The sequence below is a fragment of the Lacerta agilis genome, chromosome 16 (assembly GCF_009819535.1).
Source record: "Lacerta agilis isolate rLacAgi1 chromosome 16, rLacAgi1.pri, whole genome shotgun sequence".
NCBI classification, from domain to species: Eukaryota; Metazoa; Chordata; class Lepidosauria; order Squamata; family Lacertidae; genus Lacerta; species Lacerta agilis.
Genome location: NC_046327.1, coordinates 20,013,262 through 20,027,302, shown reverse-complemented (window position 1 = coordinate 20,027,302; position 14,041 = coordinate 20,013,262). Strand labels below are relative to the sequence as shown.

The following is a 14,041-nucleotide window of genomic DNA, read 5'->3' as shown; positions in this document are numbered from 1 at the left end:
AGAGCTCCTGTGACCTTGCCTCCTCCTGGGCTTTGCAGAGAGGAGGGGGGCAAGAGCCTCTGTTCCTTGACTTGGGGGTCCTCCCTGCACCCTCCCCTTCATCCCAGGGACCCCCTCTTCTCCCCAATGGACCCTTTGCAAGATGAGCAGAGACTCACTGGATTCAGGAGGCGCCTGGGATGCAGCATATGCAGAAGAGAGAGACAAAGGCCCCCTCCTCCTTTTGTAGGTGGGCTTGGTATTTCCTGACCTCTCTAGGAATCCCACTCAATCCTTTTTAACCCTTGGCAAGCCAGTGCCCCCAGCTTCTCTGATCCTGTCCTGTGCCTTTTGCAGGAAAGAGCTTCTCTCCACTTCTCTCCCCCCCCCCCAACTGACAGAGGGGGAAGCATTGTGCAGTGCTTCTCCGATCCTCCATTCTGTGCCTTTCTGCTGGTGAGTGGAGGCAGAGGCGTTTTTACCCTTCCAGCTTGTGTCTGGAGGCGCTAGGACCTCGCAGACAGCTGCAAACGCACGGGATGGGATCCTGCGCGATCGGAGGGATCAGAGAAGAGGCGTCTCAGATCTCCATCCTGCGCATTTCCTGGTGGGGTGGGGGGGTGGGGAAGCGGAGAGAAACTCTTTCTCTCTGCTTTTCCTACCCAACCACCTCGCAGACAGCTGCAAACGCACAGGACGGGATCGGAGAAGATGCCCCCGTCCTGCACATTTCCCGGTGGGGTGGGGGGAGGGAGAGGGAAGCGGAGAGAAGCTCTTTCTCTCTGCTTTTCCTTCCCCACCGCCCGCCTCACTTGCGCATAAGCCGAGGGCGACTTTTTCAGCCCAAAAAATGGGCTGAAAAAGTCGGCTTATGCGCAAGTATATACGGTACTTTGTTCAGTAAGGCTTGCTTGTGAGTAGACATGCATTTGCTTGCACTGCTTACTGAAAAACACCCTCCCCACCATTCTCACATAGTACCCAATCTCCCATTTCAGCATAAGGCAGCAAGCTAAATCTTCTCCCCTCCCTCCCCCCCCCCGAAGCGCCCCCCCCCCCCAGCCCTCATCCTACCACTCTCTCCATTTTTATCAAAGGGAGGGAGGGAGGGCAAGCAAGCAAAAAGATACTCCTTTAAATTAAAAAAAAACAACCCTTCTTTTTAATATGGAGGAAAGCTATTTAGGGGGAACCAACAACATAAAGACCACCAGAAAATAAAAATAAAAACTATTTCCCCCTCTTTTTTCCACTGGTGGAGGTGAGTACGGTATGAGGGAAGAAAGAAGAGCAGTTCTTTGTTTACTTTGCTTTGTTTACTTTGCCTCTTTGATTGTTAGCCGAGGGGGGTTCCTCCTGGATTGTTAGCAGGCTCTGCAAAATTAGCTGAGCTCTAAGTGGAAAGATACTGGTGAAGCTGAAAGAGTTTGCTAGTTTCTGTGAGGGCTTATTGTTATTTCTTATCTGTTAGGAGGGAGGAGGGAGAGAGCCAACAAAGCTGGCGACAAGGTGCCTGCAAATTATCTGCAAATTATTGTAAAGTATTGGTTCAGCTGAGCTATCCCCTGGGAACTTGTCAAATCTCCACCTTTTGTTCATCGGTATATTGCCTTGTTGAAACAGTTATCATGATGTTATTTCAATACCGGTATAGCATAACCCTATTCCCCAGCCTTCCTTTCCTGCTCTGGTGGAAATACAAGGTGTGTCTCTCTCCCATCTCTCTCTCTCTAGGAATAGTTGTAGTATTGTACCTGTCAGTGGATCCCAGGCAGAGCTCTCAGAGCATGACAACACCTCAGATCTTCCTAAGGAGCTTTATTACAGAATTTTTGTGCTATTGTTTGTACTATATTGATACAGTGAAAAAATAATGATCACAGGGTGAGAGGCTGTGAGAATAGAGGGGAAAGTCCAGGTGAGAGCTGGGAGGACACACCTTCCTTTGTAGGGGATGAAAGTTAAGATATAGTGTTGAAGGAATATCTTGTGGGTTTTTTTCTGTTCCTTGTTTTTTAGTTTCATTCTTTTCTTTATTTCCTGTAGATTACTTTGTTTTTTCTTTACTGTATTGTGAAAACTTAAAATAACACCCCGCCAATCAATAATTATATTTGGCCACCAATGGTTTTCTTTATTTTCTTTCTGTGGCTCAGCGGTCCATGATTGGGGGGGGGGAGGTTCCCCATCCCTGTATTACCCATTGATAAACCCTCTGTGAGAGTTATTTGCTAAAACAGTAGCTGGTCTTAAATGGCCCATCGCTGCATTTATAGTTAGCTAAAGAGGAAATGCAGTTTTGAGGGGAAGGGGCTCATCATTAGCAGCAGAAGTTGTCTAGGAGGCTGCTGGCCAGGGCCCACAATTTTTAGCACACATCCTCTCCACAAAACAACAACAACAACAACAACAACAACAACAACTCACACGTGGAGAGTCTGCTTTGGCTAGACGCACCATAAAATTTTGTCCTAAGCAATTACAGTTGAACCTGAGTTGTCAAACGTAATCCGTTCTGGAAGACGGTTCGACTTCCGAAATGTTTGACAACCGAGGTGCAATTGCTGGTTGGAAAAAATGGAGAAAGGCACCTCAGAAGCTGTTTGACTTCCGAGTCGCATTCGAAAACAGAAGCATTCACTTCTGGATTGTCGGCATTCGAAAGCCAAAACGTTCAACTTCCAAAGCGTTCAACAACCAAGGTTCCACTGTAGTATTAAGAAGTGTAAAGACTTTCCCCTTTATTTCTTGAAGTGCATTGTGAACACTCTGAAAAACAGCTGCCTTTTTGCATTATTTTAAGGAGAGAGTTTCTCCTCAGTTCTCAGGGTCTCACTCTCTGCGTTCCTTGCAGGCACCCCATCTGCACCTCGCGACCTCAGCTATGAGATCATCGGATCCAACGTCCTTCTGACCTGGCGCCTCCCAAGGGACTTGGGTGGCCGAAAGGATGTTTTCTTCAACGTCATCTGCAAGGTGTGCCCGACAGGCTCCCCGGGGCCTTGTGTGCGTTGCGGGGACAGCGTCCAGTTCGAGCCACGCCAGGTGGGGCTGACAGAGAGCCGGGTGCAAGTCTCCAACCTCCTGACCCGTGTGCAGTACACCTTTGAGATCCAGGCAGTGAACCTTGTGACGGAGCTCAGCCCAGATGCTCCACAGTTTGCCGCCATCAATGTTAGCACCAGCCAGTCAGGTGAGGAGTGCTTTTGGGGGAGCCCCATTCTTTGCTTTGCCACCTCTGTTTTGTCTTCCCGGTCTTGTTTGGCGTTTCTGTTCAAGTAATGACTCAAACACCAAAGTGTATTGGGCCAGCTATGCCGTTATTTGCCCTTTAGAGTCTGACACCACCCTCAAGTATCGCCGTCATACTTAATATTCGTAAAGGACTTTCCATGCATTATCTAGCTCTAATTCTTACAACACTTCCATAAGATAAGTCCATGTTACCGTATTGGCCCAATATATGCCGCACCCTAATATTAGCCGCACCCTTAAAATTCATGGTGGGAAAAAGAGAAAAAAAGACAATATGCGGATACAAGCTGCTCCCTTAAAATTCCTCAATCACTCACACCTGTTCTGTTTTACTGTATGTCTGTTTCAGTAGCAATATCATAAAAGCCAATTTTTGTAAGGTCACTAATTTAAGCCGCATTTTAACTTTTCACGGTTAGAATTTGGGGAAAAAAGTGACGCTTATATTCAGGCCAATACGGTATTATCCCCCACACAATAGATGGGGGAGGCTGAGGCTAAGTAAGAACAGGGTGGTTTGCCTAAGAGTATAAATTCGTGGAAGAAGTAAGATTTGAACTGGAGGGCTTTCAGATTCATAGCTCAGTCTCTTAGGCATTACACTACACCAACTCTTGTGGCAACTCTTTCTCTCATCTTGCTGTTCTTGGTTTTTCTTACATCACTGTTTTTTTCTCCTCCACCCCGCAAATCCAAGTGGACTTTGGCTCCTCGTTGCAGAGATACCAAATCTTGCAAATGCTTTGTACTAGCAGAGAGGAGATATCATAAGAGGCAGGAGTTAGGAATCATACACTTATCATTGTTTCTAGGCCGAGGTCTGTTATTTAAAGCTCCCTGTCCTAGCAGGGTTTCTTGGGGAGGGGGGGTGTTGCCCCAGTGCTTCCTCCATGAAAACCCACTCCTTAATTCTGAATCAGAGCAAACAGCAATCTGCAGGAAACCCAAATTGCCGTTTGTTCCAGTTCAGCATTGAAAAGTGGGTTTTTGAGGGGAAAGCACAACAACAGCAAGGTGCTCAGATGTGAAACTGGGAAAGTGCAGTCGTGTGCCCAGAAAGTGCAGGACAAGAAAGATTTGTGCGGATGAGCCCTTAGTCTGGAGGGCCACAGGAGTTGGGTATGTCGACAGCCACATGGGTCAGAGGAGCAGGTGTTTCACTGTGAGAAATAAGACCCCCTCTCAGGCTTTGGCAGGGGGGCCTCTGAGCACGAGGCCTGTTGCAAAAATGAAGAGCAGTTTCTTGGATTCTGTGGCTGTCTCCAACCAGCAGCTTTTCCTACACCTCGTATACTAGTGCAGTTCTAAAGCACATTGTAGGGAAATGTAGGGATGCCGCAAATCTCTGTGATCTCCCGTTTCCAGAGCAAAAATAAAATATCCATTTTTGCTTTCATGGATGAGTGTTATGAACATTTTTGTTGGAACCACAACAGCAGCTGACGTTAGTTAATGCAGTCTGTTGCACAGAGAAATCAATTGCATGTGTGGTGTAAGCAGAGATTCTGGTCTACGTGATATGGTTGTCTGTGTTTTTTGCATATCAGATATGAGTAAGCCTTGAGATGTAAGCCACCCCACACACTTTCAGTAACTCTTGTTGTAAACAGTAAATTTGACTACTTATCGACAGTTGTTACCAACACTTGACCATCACTATAAATAGAGTAGATTTGCTCTGCACTCACTGTGCATATCATAGGCCCAAATTTCTCCTCCCTTTTTTAAAATGACAGTTTGATCTGTGTTAATACTACCGCTATATTATATATAACCTTTCTATCCTGCTCATTGCAGTCGTAATTCTGGGATAACAGTAAAATTATACTAGCAGCCTCATACCAGTGTTGCTCAGGAACTCTAAGAAACCAAAACAGCAATAAAAACAACAGCAAACGGTGCAGTTTTAAAGTAAGTGGTTAAAATCAGTGCAATTTTGAAAGTTTCAGGCTGGCATCCAGTTGTATTCAAACACAGACAAAAGCCTCCTTGATCTCAGAAAACTTCATACAAAATTGCTACAGTTTTGAACAGTTTGGCCGGCCATTTTTGTTCAAAATTGTGTCTGGTTGCATCCAGACATAGCTGAAAAACTATTCCTTGATCTCAGGAAACATCATGCAAAATTGGGTTACGATAGCAGCAAACAAGCAACTTTCCTAGATACACATAAAAGCAACATCAGAAAACAGAGGGAGATAAATTACAGTCAATAAACATCCAGTCTGACTCCAGCAAAGGCTCTGAACAAGGAACCAGGTCTTTTAGCTGGTGCTGGAAATTCAGTCATATCTCAGGGGAGGGAGTTCCAAAGCTGGGGCGCCACCACCGGGAAGGCTCTCCCCCACCAAACAAACCTCAGTTTAACAGGTGGCTACACCAAGCAAGCCAGTCTTGATACAAAAGATGAGCTATTTCTTTTCACAGGTAACCAGGTCCCACGTTCTTTAGAGTTTTATATACCATCACCAGCATGAGGAAAACAATAAATTCTCCGCATTTTGCTATTTGGTCATGAATATATCAAACAGTGGGCCTTTGAACCTTGCAAAGTATGTGAAATGGTGTTACTGGACTGTGGCTACAGTATAAAGCAAGGATGGGCATTATAATTCCATCTGCAGTTTTGAATGGGGACTGTAATGCCCCTTTAAGCCTGTTTCAGATATGATTATACAAGTAATCCATTACCGTGGTTGGGATCCATTTTCCAACAAACAAACAAACCCCTAGAACAATCACACCCCTGCTGTAGCAGCTGACTGGCAAACATGCTGTGCCTGCATACAGGAAGGTATAAATATCTACGAAAACAACAGGACAGGTTTTGCACATTCCTACGAGGAAAATACTGCAAGGAAGAAACATTATTAGAAGAGGATGTGTCAGGTGGTCCCCTCCATCTCCTGCTCACCGCTGTTGTTTTGCCTGACCCTCTGCTACCTTTCAGTTCCTCTTCCCTTTCAACTTCCTCGTTTACCTTTTCTGTGTCACACTTGCTCTCTTCCTTCTCCCAGCTGCCTTTTGTCTTGTCTCTTCCTTTCTGCGCACCTTTTCACTTCCCATCAGCTTCTGTCCTTGGCAACCCATATTTCACGGCCTTTTAAAACGAACGTTGCAACGATGCACCAGCCTGTCTGTCTCCGAAGGGAAAGCATATGAGAGGTTGACAAAAGGTAAAACTATGGGAATTGCTAGTCTGAACCGCAGAAACACAGGCAGCCTCTAGGTCTGTGCAATGCCAGAAACCTTTATCAAAATGTCAGAGAGCCAATTTGTTGCTGAATTTCAGTGGTGGGTGAAGCATTGGAAGCAGTAAAGCTGCATTTCAAGTGTCACCTGTATAGGGAAAAGAAATTCAGTTGGTGAGGTGGAGACATTCTCATCAAGGTTTGGAGGCTGGCTCTCTAAAGATAAATATTGTGGAATTCAAAGTTAGGTGGCAACCATTTTTAGGCACATCCAGTTGATGCATAATCACCAACGTGCGGGTCCTTTTGGACCTGGAAGAAGGCAGAATGGGGACATTCAACTGACGCACATGGGGGCCAGGAACAGAACCCCTGCACGAAATGGTCTCCTACTGTATTTGCAAATTCTTGTATGAAATGACCAAATCTGCATTTTTTAAGGAACGTAGGAAGCTGCCTTATATTATTCTGGGTCGGATCATTCGTCCATCTAGCCAGGGGTACCAACAAGATTTTCTGAGCCTGGTGCGCTGTACCTAGACTAAGTGCTTTCTGCTGCACTTACCAGAGAAGAAATGAATTTGCATACAATTTGCAAACAGTTTATGTCACATGCAGATTTGTATCCACTGTTGTAGGTGCGGGTGTGGCGCTCTCAAAAATAAATCAAGTGTCACACACAAGTTATAAGATGTCCAACAGACAGAATATCAACAGGTGAATTTTCCCCCATACTTCCATGCTACAAAAGGCTTGCTCTGTTTAATATCTGCCTGCCTCATATCTGTGGTTTTGGTCACCTCAGGCCTTGGTCCAATCTCAGATGAACATACCTCACGTGGCTGTTGTGAAGATACAGAAGGAGATATAAAATGGCTGAAAAAGATGACAGTGCTCTTTTACTTACAGGCATCACATTTGTACTTTGTGGCATAAAATTTTGCCTCTTTTAACCAAAATTATTCATGTTTTGTCCAATCCCCTAAAATAAAAGAGAAAATAGTACACCTCCAAGGCTTCAACCAATCTTAACATGGACCGATTATTGTGTGTTTAGATCAGGGGTCAGCAAACTTTTTCAGCCATGGTCCGGTCCACTGTCCCTCAGACCTTGTGGGGGGGGGGGTGGACTATATTTTGGGGAAAAAAAATACAAACAAATTCCTATGCCCCACAAATAACCCAGAGATGCATTTTAAATAAAAGGACACATTCTACTCATGTAAAAACACGCTGATTCCTGGACCGTCCGCGGACCGCATTTAGAAGGCGATTGGGCTGCATCTGGCCCCCGGGCCTTAGTTTGGGGACCCCTGGTTTAGATGCACACATCCCAACTATAATCAAGTGAGCTTATTCCCAGGTTGTTGTGCACAACAGACTCTCTTATCATGAACTTCTCTGCCCCTTTCCCACAAGAAATCCCAGACTGCAATCCTGTACCCACTTACCTGGGGTTAAGGCCCATTGAACATAAAAAAAGATTACTTCTGAGTAGACATTCAAACAGTTGAACTGTAAGTTAATTATCCATTACATTCTTTATGAGTGTCTGGTCCTTAGTGGAGATGCTTAAGCCTCTTTGCAAAATATTCAGTTTGCTGCTGCTGCTGCTGCTGCTGCTGCTGCTGCTGCTGCTGTTGTTGTTGTTGTTGTTGTTGTTGTTCTTCTTCTTCTTCTTCTTCTTCGTCCTCCTCCTCCTCCTCCAGCAGTGAGGGGATTCTTTAACAGTAGATTCTGCAGAAAGTAACTTAACAGAGAGTATCTGAGCTCAAATGTGCAGGGGATGAAGAAGCAGGGATTCCTGGTATCCAGGCAACACACTTGTCAATCACAGCTCTGATTTCACTCCTTAGCTGAAAACGCTGAAAGGCATCATTCTGCATTTCAAGTTTCAGCCAAGCTCAACTCCTGCACTCATTCTCCAAGAGCATTCGCGCAAAATCCTGGAATGTGATATCTGCCTTAAATACTGAGATAACCTTGGTGTGGATGTTCAGGATACCATAGCATATTTCAGGTTTAAACCGCCGTTTGGCCCTTGCATTTGTTTTGCAAGGGGGGCCGAGGTGGGAGGTGGCAGTATTAAAAAGAAATGCAAAACGGATTGTAATGCAACACTCTCAGAGGCTGAGCCCCTTGAACGTTGTGCTTTGTGAGCAATAAATCCCAATGCTAACTTATTTGATAAGAAGTTATGATAAACTTTAATAAATTGTAAGTCTATCACAAGGTAAACAAGAGTATTATTGGAGTGGAAAAACCAGTAGAGCGCACAGTCAGGACTAGAGCTGTGGGTGGGCAAACCAGGAACCCAACCTGGAGTGCACAATCGCCATTCCAAGGTGGGTCCCTTCAGTCAGGAGTCTGAAAGTGGAGGTTCACCTGGAGATGGGGATGGAGTTAGGTGCATACGCCTGTAATGCAACAGGTTCTGCTCTATTAACTAGATCTGGGAAGAAGTCCAGATTCCCAGCATGGAGGCCAACCCAGAGGCTGATACCACCCCTCTCATTTCCCTAAAGACAACTCCTAAGACTTGTTCACTAGGCTGGACCCCAGCCATGGCTTTCCGAATTCAAGCGCTCTCTGCCCTGACATGCCTTGCTGCTTTTGCTTGCCTCTAGTAATCCCATTTCCGGTCTTGTTTCTGGAGAAAATGAGCAGCCAGGCTGGTTTGGGCTGGGCTGGGGCTCCATGTCCTGGCAGCAGCAGAGCCATAATTGGATTCCTTGCGTCTCTTTCAAATTGTGGAAAAACAAAGATCCTCAGGGAGGCTTCCCCAGGTCCCTTCAGCCGTACAAGAGAAGCAAATCACTCTCATGCAGCAAAGGGGTCTTGGGAGACCAGGAGTGCTGAAAGCCTCCCCCGTCAGAGTAGCGGTACCTCTTGGGCAGCTATTGTGGTCAGGTCCTCCTTTGTCTGCTGTCCCCCCCCCCGCTGCCGCCCCCCCTCGTCCTCTTCCCCAAGATCATTAGGAGTGAGCTTGAGATGAGCTGACCTCGATTCGTAGTGACAGCTCACGCTAACTAGGCCTCTGTTGCTCCGTCACGTGGCCCCGCCTCACCCCCCGCCTCTATCTATTCGTCCCCCTTGGCAACTTTTCATTTTAGCTTAGATTTTTTTCTCCCCGATTACACATACATTTGGGAAGACTTGCCTAGGCTCAGAGAAAGGCGGGATAAAGGAGATGGGGACCGGGGGGGTGGGGGGAAGAGACAGGAAGAGGAAACCCTTTCTGAATGAATGGCTGTGTCAGTCGTAAGGACACAAGGCGAGTCCTGCTGCATCAGACCAAAGGGCCATGTAGTCTGGCAGGCTTACAATCGCAGCAGAGGGGGAAGAGCCCTCCCCTGTTTCTTGTCCTCAGCATCTGGTATTTAGAGGCATGCTTGCTGCTTCTGAACATGGAGGTTTAATTTATGTGCAATGGATAATGAACATTGATAGGCCTCTCTGTTTGTATAGTTTTTAAAGCATCTAAATGGTTGCTGTTAATGTGTTTGTGAATTCCACAAGCTAGCTATTTTGTTGTGTGAAAGTACCGTTGTTTGGCCACCCCACATCTTTTGGTCCCAAGTTCTAGGATTATGAGAGATGCAGAATTATCTTTGTATTTTTTTTTCTCTGCACTGTTAACCATGGTATAGGGCTCTGTCATGCCCTGCCCCTGTTCCTTTGTTTTCTAAATGAAAATGCCCCAAATGTTCTAGTCTTTTCCTATAGGGAAGGTGCTCCAACACCTTGATTATTTTGGTTCCCAAACCCCACCCCCAGTTTTGTGTGTGTGTATCTTCTGTCTGTCTTTCTGTCTGCCTGTCTGTCTGTCACTCTGCCTCCCTCCCTTATAAACCCACTAGATCACTGCAGTGTACAGAAGTGCTGCTCCAGGTTCTAAAGATCTCAGAAGCCCATGTGTCAGGTCGTATCCTGTGGAATCATGGAATTGTAGAACCCCTTGCGATGCAGGGAACTCAACATGACAGATGACCATTCAGCCATTGCTTTAAAACCTCCAATGAAGGAGAAGCCACCACCTTCTGAGGGACTATGTTCCACTGGCAAACAGCTCTTACTGTCAGAAAGTTCTTCCTGATGTTTAGTCAGAATCACCTTTCTTGTAACTTGAATCCATTGGTTCGAATCCTACCCTCCGGTGCTCCATCTTCCATATGACAACCCTTTAGATATTTGAAGATGGCTATCTCCTCTGAGTCTCCTCTTTTCCAGACTAAACATATCCAACTCCCTCAACTATTGCTCATAAGGCTTGGATTCCAGAGCCTTGATCATCTTGGTTGCCCTCCTCTGCACACGTTCCAGCTTGTCAATATTCTTCTTAAATTGTAGGACCTAGAACTGGATACAGTATTCCAGGTGTGGTCCGACCAAGGCAGAATAGAACAGTACTATTACTTCCCATGTATATTAAGGAGAAATTTGTGCTAAAATGCTGATGAACTTTCACGAGGGCTATTTGCAAGCTGGTGTGGCAATGTGCAGAACTGAACTAAGAGTAGAAAAATGAGGAACTGAGAGGAAGTGAAATTGACATATTTGTCTGGCCATAGTCAGGACAAAAGTTAAGCTGATAAGATACATGGTCCAATAGTTTCTTGTAATTAGTTTCATTCCTACACAACAAGCAATGAGTAAACTAAAAGGTAATTTTAGATTTACCTTACAGTAAATTTAGGGAAAGCACCCTTACTGTAATAGTAGCTCAGCAAAGGATTCAACTGCCTAGGTAACATGTGGAATTTGCTGTTTGTTTATTTTACTTGCACTCTGCACCCAGAACAGGAGGGCAGTCAGAATTACATGGGCATCATTTGAATCCATGCCGTTTGCCATGCAATTTTAGATGGGACAAAATAGTCTTGTCATTGATGACTGAGTACTACATTCAAACCTGCCTTTGAAACTGGTTTATGCATGGATCCTTCCACACACCACATGGCAGCAATTATGAGATTGCCTCCCTGGAGCTTATCCTGGCTCTCTAATGAGAGTACCTGTATGTTGCATCCACACTTCTACGTTTTGTGTAGGCATGCACACTTCAAAAAAGCAATGTCCTGTGTGGGTGCAAATGAAGCCATTACAGAAATGCTCCTCACACTGGCTGCATCCCACATTTGAACTTTCTATAATGTCGCTAAAGAATGCAGGAAAACGTGCCAAGCAAACCCAAGGTTTTCTTTCAGGCAGGCAACAGCTGCCACAGGTGTCTACAAATGTGAGGGCACGACCAAGCTGCCTTGTACCTGCCAGAAGTTACTAGGCAGGCTTCCTGGATGTGCTAAACCTGGAGAGCTGGGATTTGGAGAGGCCATAAGTACAGGAACCACCAAGGTGTGATGAGGATTTCATCTCGAAGCAGTGACATTCACAGGCAATAGTGCAGAAGGGTCATTAGGCAGACTTTACAAGGCTGAAGAGATATGGCTGAAGAGGAGATTTCTAGGCTGAGCGTGACCCTGAGATTATTGACTGTGAAGGCAGATAAAAACTTTAGTTCAGGAGGAAAATTGATTCAGGCTATTACTCTTGCTGCAAGAGGCACATCCGTTATGTTCAGCTGAAAGTTGCAGACAGGTATGTGCCAAGGAAGGGCACACAGTTTTCATAAGATAATGCACGCTCAAAAACCATTAAGGTGTATCCAACAGAGAAGGCCTGCATAACTTGTGACCCACAAAGCCAAGTGTAACCAGCCCACTACGTCCTATGTTGCTTTCCAGGTGTTTTGTTTCTCCAGTATCAAAACCAAGAGCTGTGTCAAGCCCCTGGTGGGACACTTGATGAGCTATATTTGGCATGGTCACTTCCAAGCAGGTCCGTGCTGCTAGCTGTACAATACAGTGTCAGATTCTCCCTACACCCCACAAACATTTTTTAAAATTAAATAAACAAACAGCACAATCCACTGGAAACTCCTACACAAGTCCCACTAAAATGTAAGGGGGAACAAGTAGTGATAATCAGCACTGGATGAATGTTTTTGGTGCAAAACATAGAGTGTCCCATAGCAAGAAAAATGATGGGTTATTGCTGGGACTGAGCTAGGAATGTCATGTTCTTCTCAGTCAGGGTTTCCCAAAATTGGGTCTCCCGCTGTTTTTGGACTACAACTCCCATCATTTAAAGTTGTCTGAAAACAGTGTAACTTTATATTGCAGATAATATGTCCTTGGTAGTACTGATGGCTGTGGCTTTGGGAATGCATATGCAATGCAATGCCACATAGTCTCGGGGTTTCTAAGGAGTTATAGGACACCTATGATTTGGTGTACATGAAACACAATCTGACTCTTTCTGTCTACGACCTGGGTCACATGTAACACTAAGCCAAACTATGGCATAATGCAAGTGAGCAAAGTGGTTTCCTGGAGCGAAGATTGCATTCATGCACTTCCCCCAGTCTTCCTGCTGCCATACTACTCAAGGCTAAGCCATGGTGTGGCTTAGTGTTAGGTCCGAACCTGGGTTCATGGTTTATCTTGCTTCAGACACACTGTGAACTACAACTAAGATTTGTTCTTGCTTTCAGCATTCATGGTTTCTCTGAGGGAGACCAGTTTGGGGCAATCCACTAATATCAGCTCCCTAACTGCAATATGAGGATAATAATAATAATAATAATAATAATAATAATAATAATAATAATGCCTGCTTAACATAATCATTTTAAGGATTGCAGTGGGGTGGAGAACCTGTGGACCTCTAGATGGTCTTGAATGACAACTTTCATTATCCCTGACCATTGGCCATACTGCTCGGGGTGGATGTGAGTCAGAATTCAATACCATCTAGAGGGCCACAGGTTCCCCATCATTGGATTGCAATAACTGAGCACATGTGGAGTACTTTGAGCACATATAAATGCTAAGTGCCAAAGTAGAACCAAATTGCACCATACTTCTCAAAGTCAGTGGTGTGTGGTAAAATTTTTCATAGAGGGATAGTTAGGGCCAGAAGTGCCAGCTTGCGAGGGTGACGTCAGGCACATGATGTCCTGACGTCATGCATGTGTGCCTCCCTCCCTGAGCTGGGCAGAAGCTTCCTGGGGCTTGGGAAGGAGTCTCCAGGCCTCTGACTGGATGCTGAAGCCCTCCTGCCTCCTTCCCAAAGCTGGATGGGCTTTGGGAAGGTGGCAGGAGGACTCTTTGACCCATTGGAGCATTGCATCTCCCTCCCTAAGCTAGGCAAAATCTTCCTGGGCTTTGGGAAGGAAGAGCCAGGGGGATATTTAGGGGACTAGCCCAGTCCCTAGTGGCCGCACACCATTGCTCAAAGTACAGATGCATTGAGGGCACAACTACATGTTACACTGAAAATGGCCCCACTGTCCTCTCCCATGTCTCAAGTTCATTATGCAGCCTCTCAGGTTGTAGCGTTCCACATCCCTGCCCACCACAGCTCATTGTGTGGAGCATCTGCCTTGCATGCAGAGGGTCATAGGTTCAGTCTGTGGAGTCCATGGGTAGGTCCAAGAAAGACTCCTGCCCCAAACCCTGGAGATCTGCTGGAAGTCAGTGTGAACACTAATGGGCTGGATGGACCAATGGTATACCTGGGTATAGAGCAGCTTCCTATATGTTACTCTGGAAGCG

At 45.7% G+C, this 14,041-nt stretch overlaps 1 protein-coding gene across 1 annotated transcript in view; it reads left to right on the top strand.

The window, feature by feature from the left end:
- Positions 1-14,041, top strand: part of LOC117061017 (ephrin type-B receptor 5) — a 100,089-nt gene that overhangs the window by 57,054 nt on the left and 28,994 nt on the right. Inside the window, exon 5 of the mRNA XM_033173678.1 lies at positions 2,834-3,172. Within this exon, the coding sequence (XP_033029569.1) occupies positions 2,834-3,172 (339 nt within the window). The remainder of the gene's footprint in view (positions 1-2,833; positions 3,173-14,041) is intronic.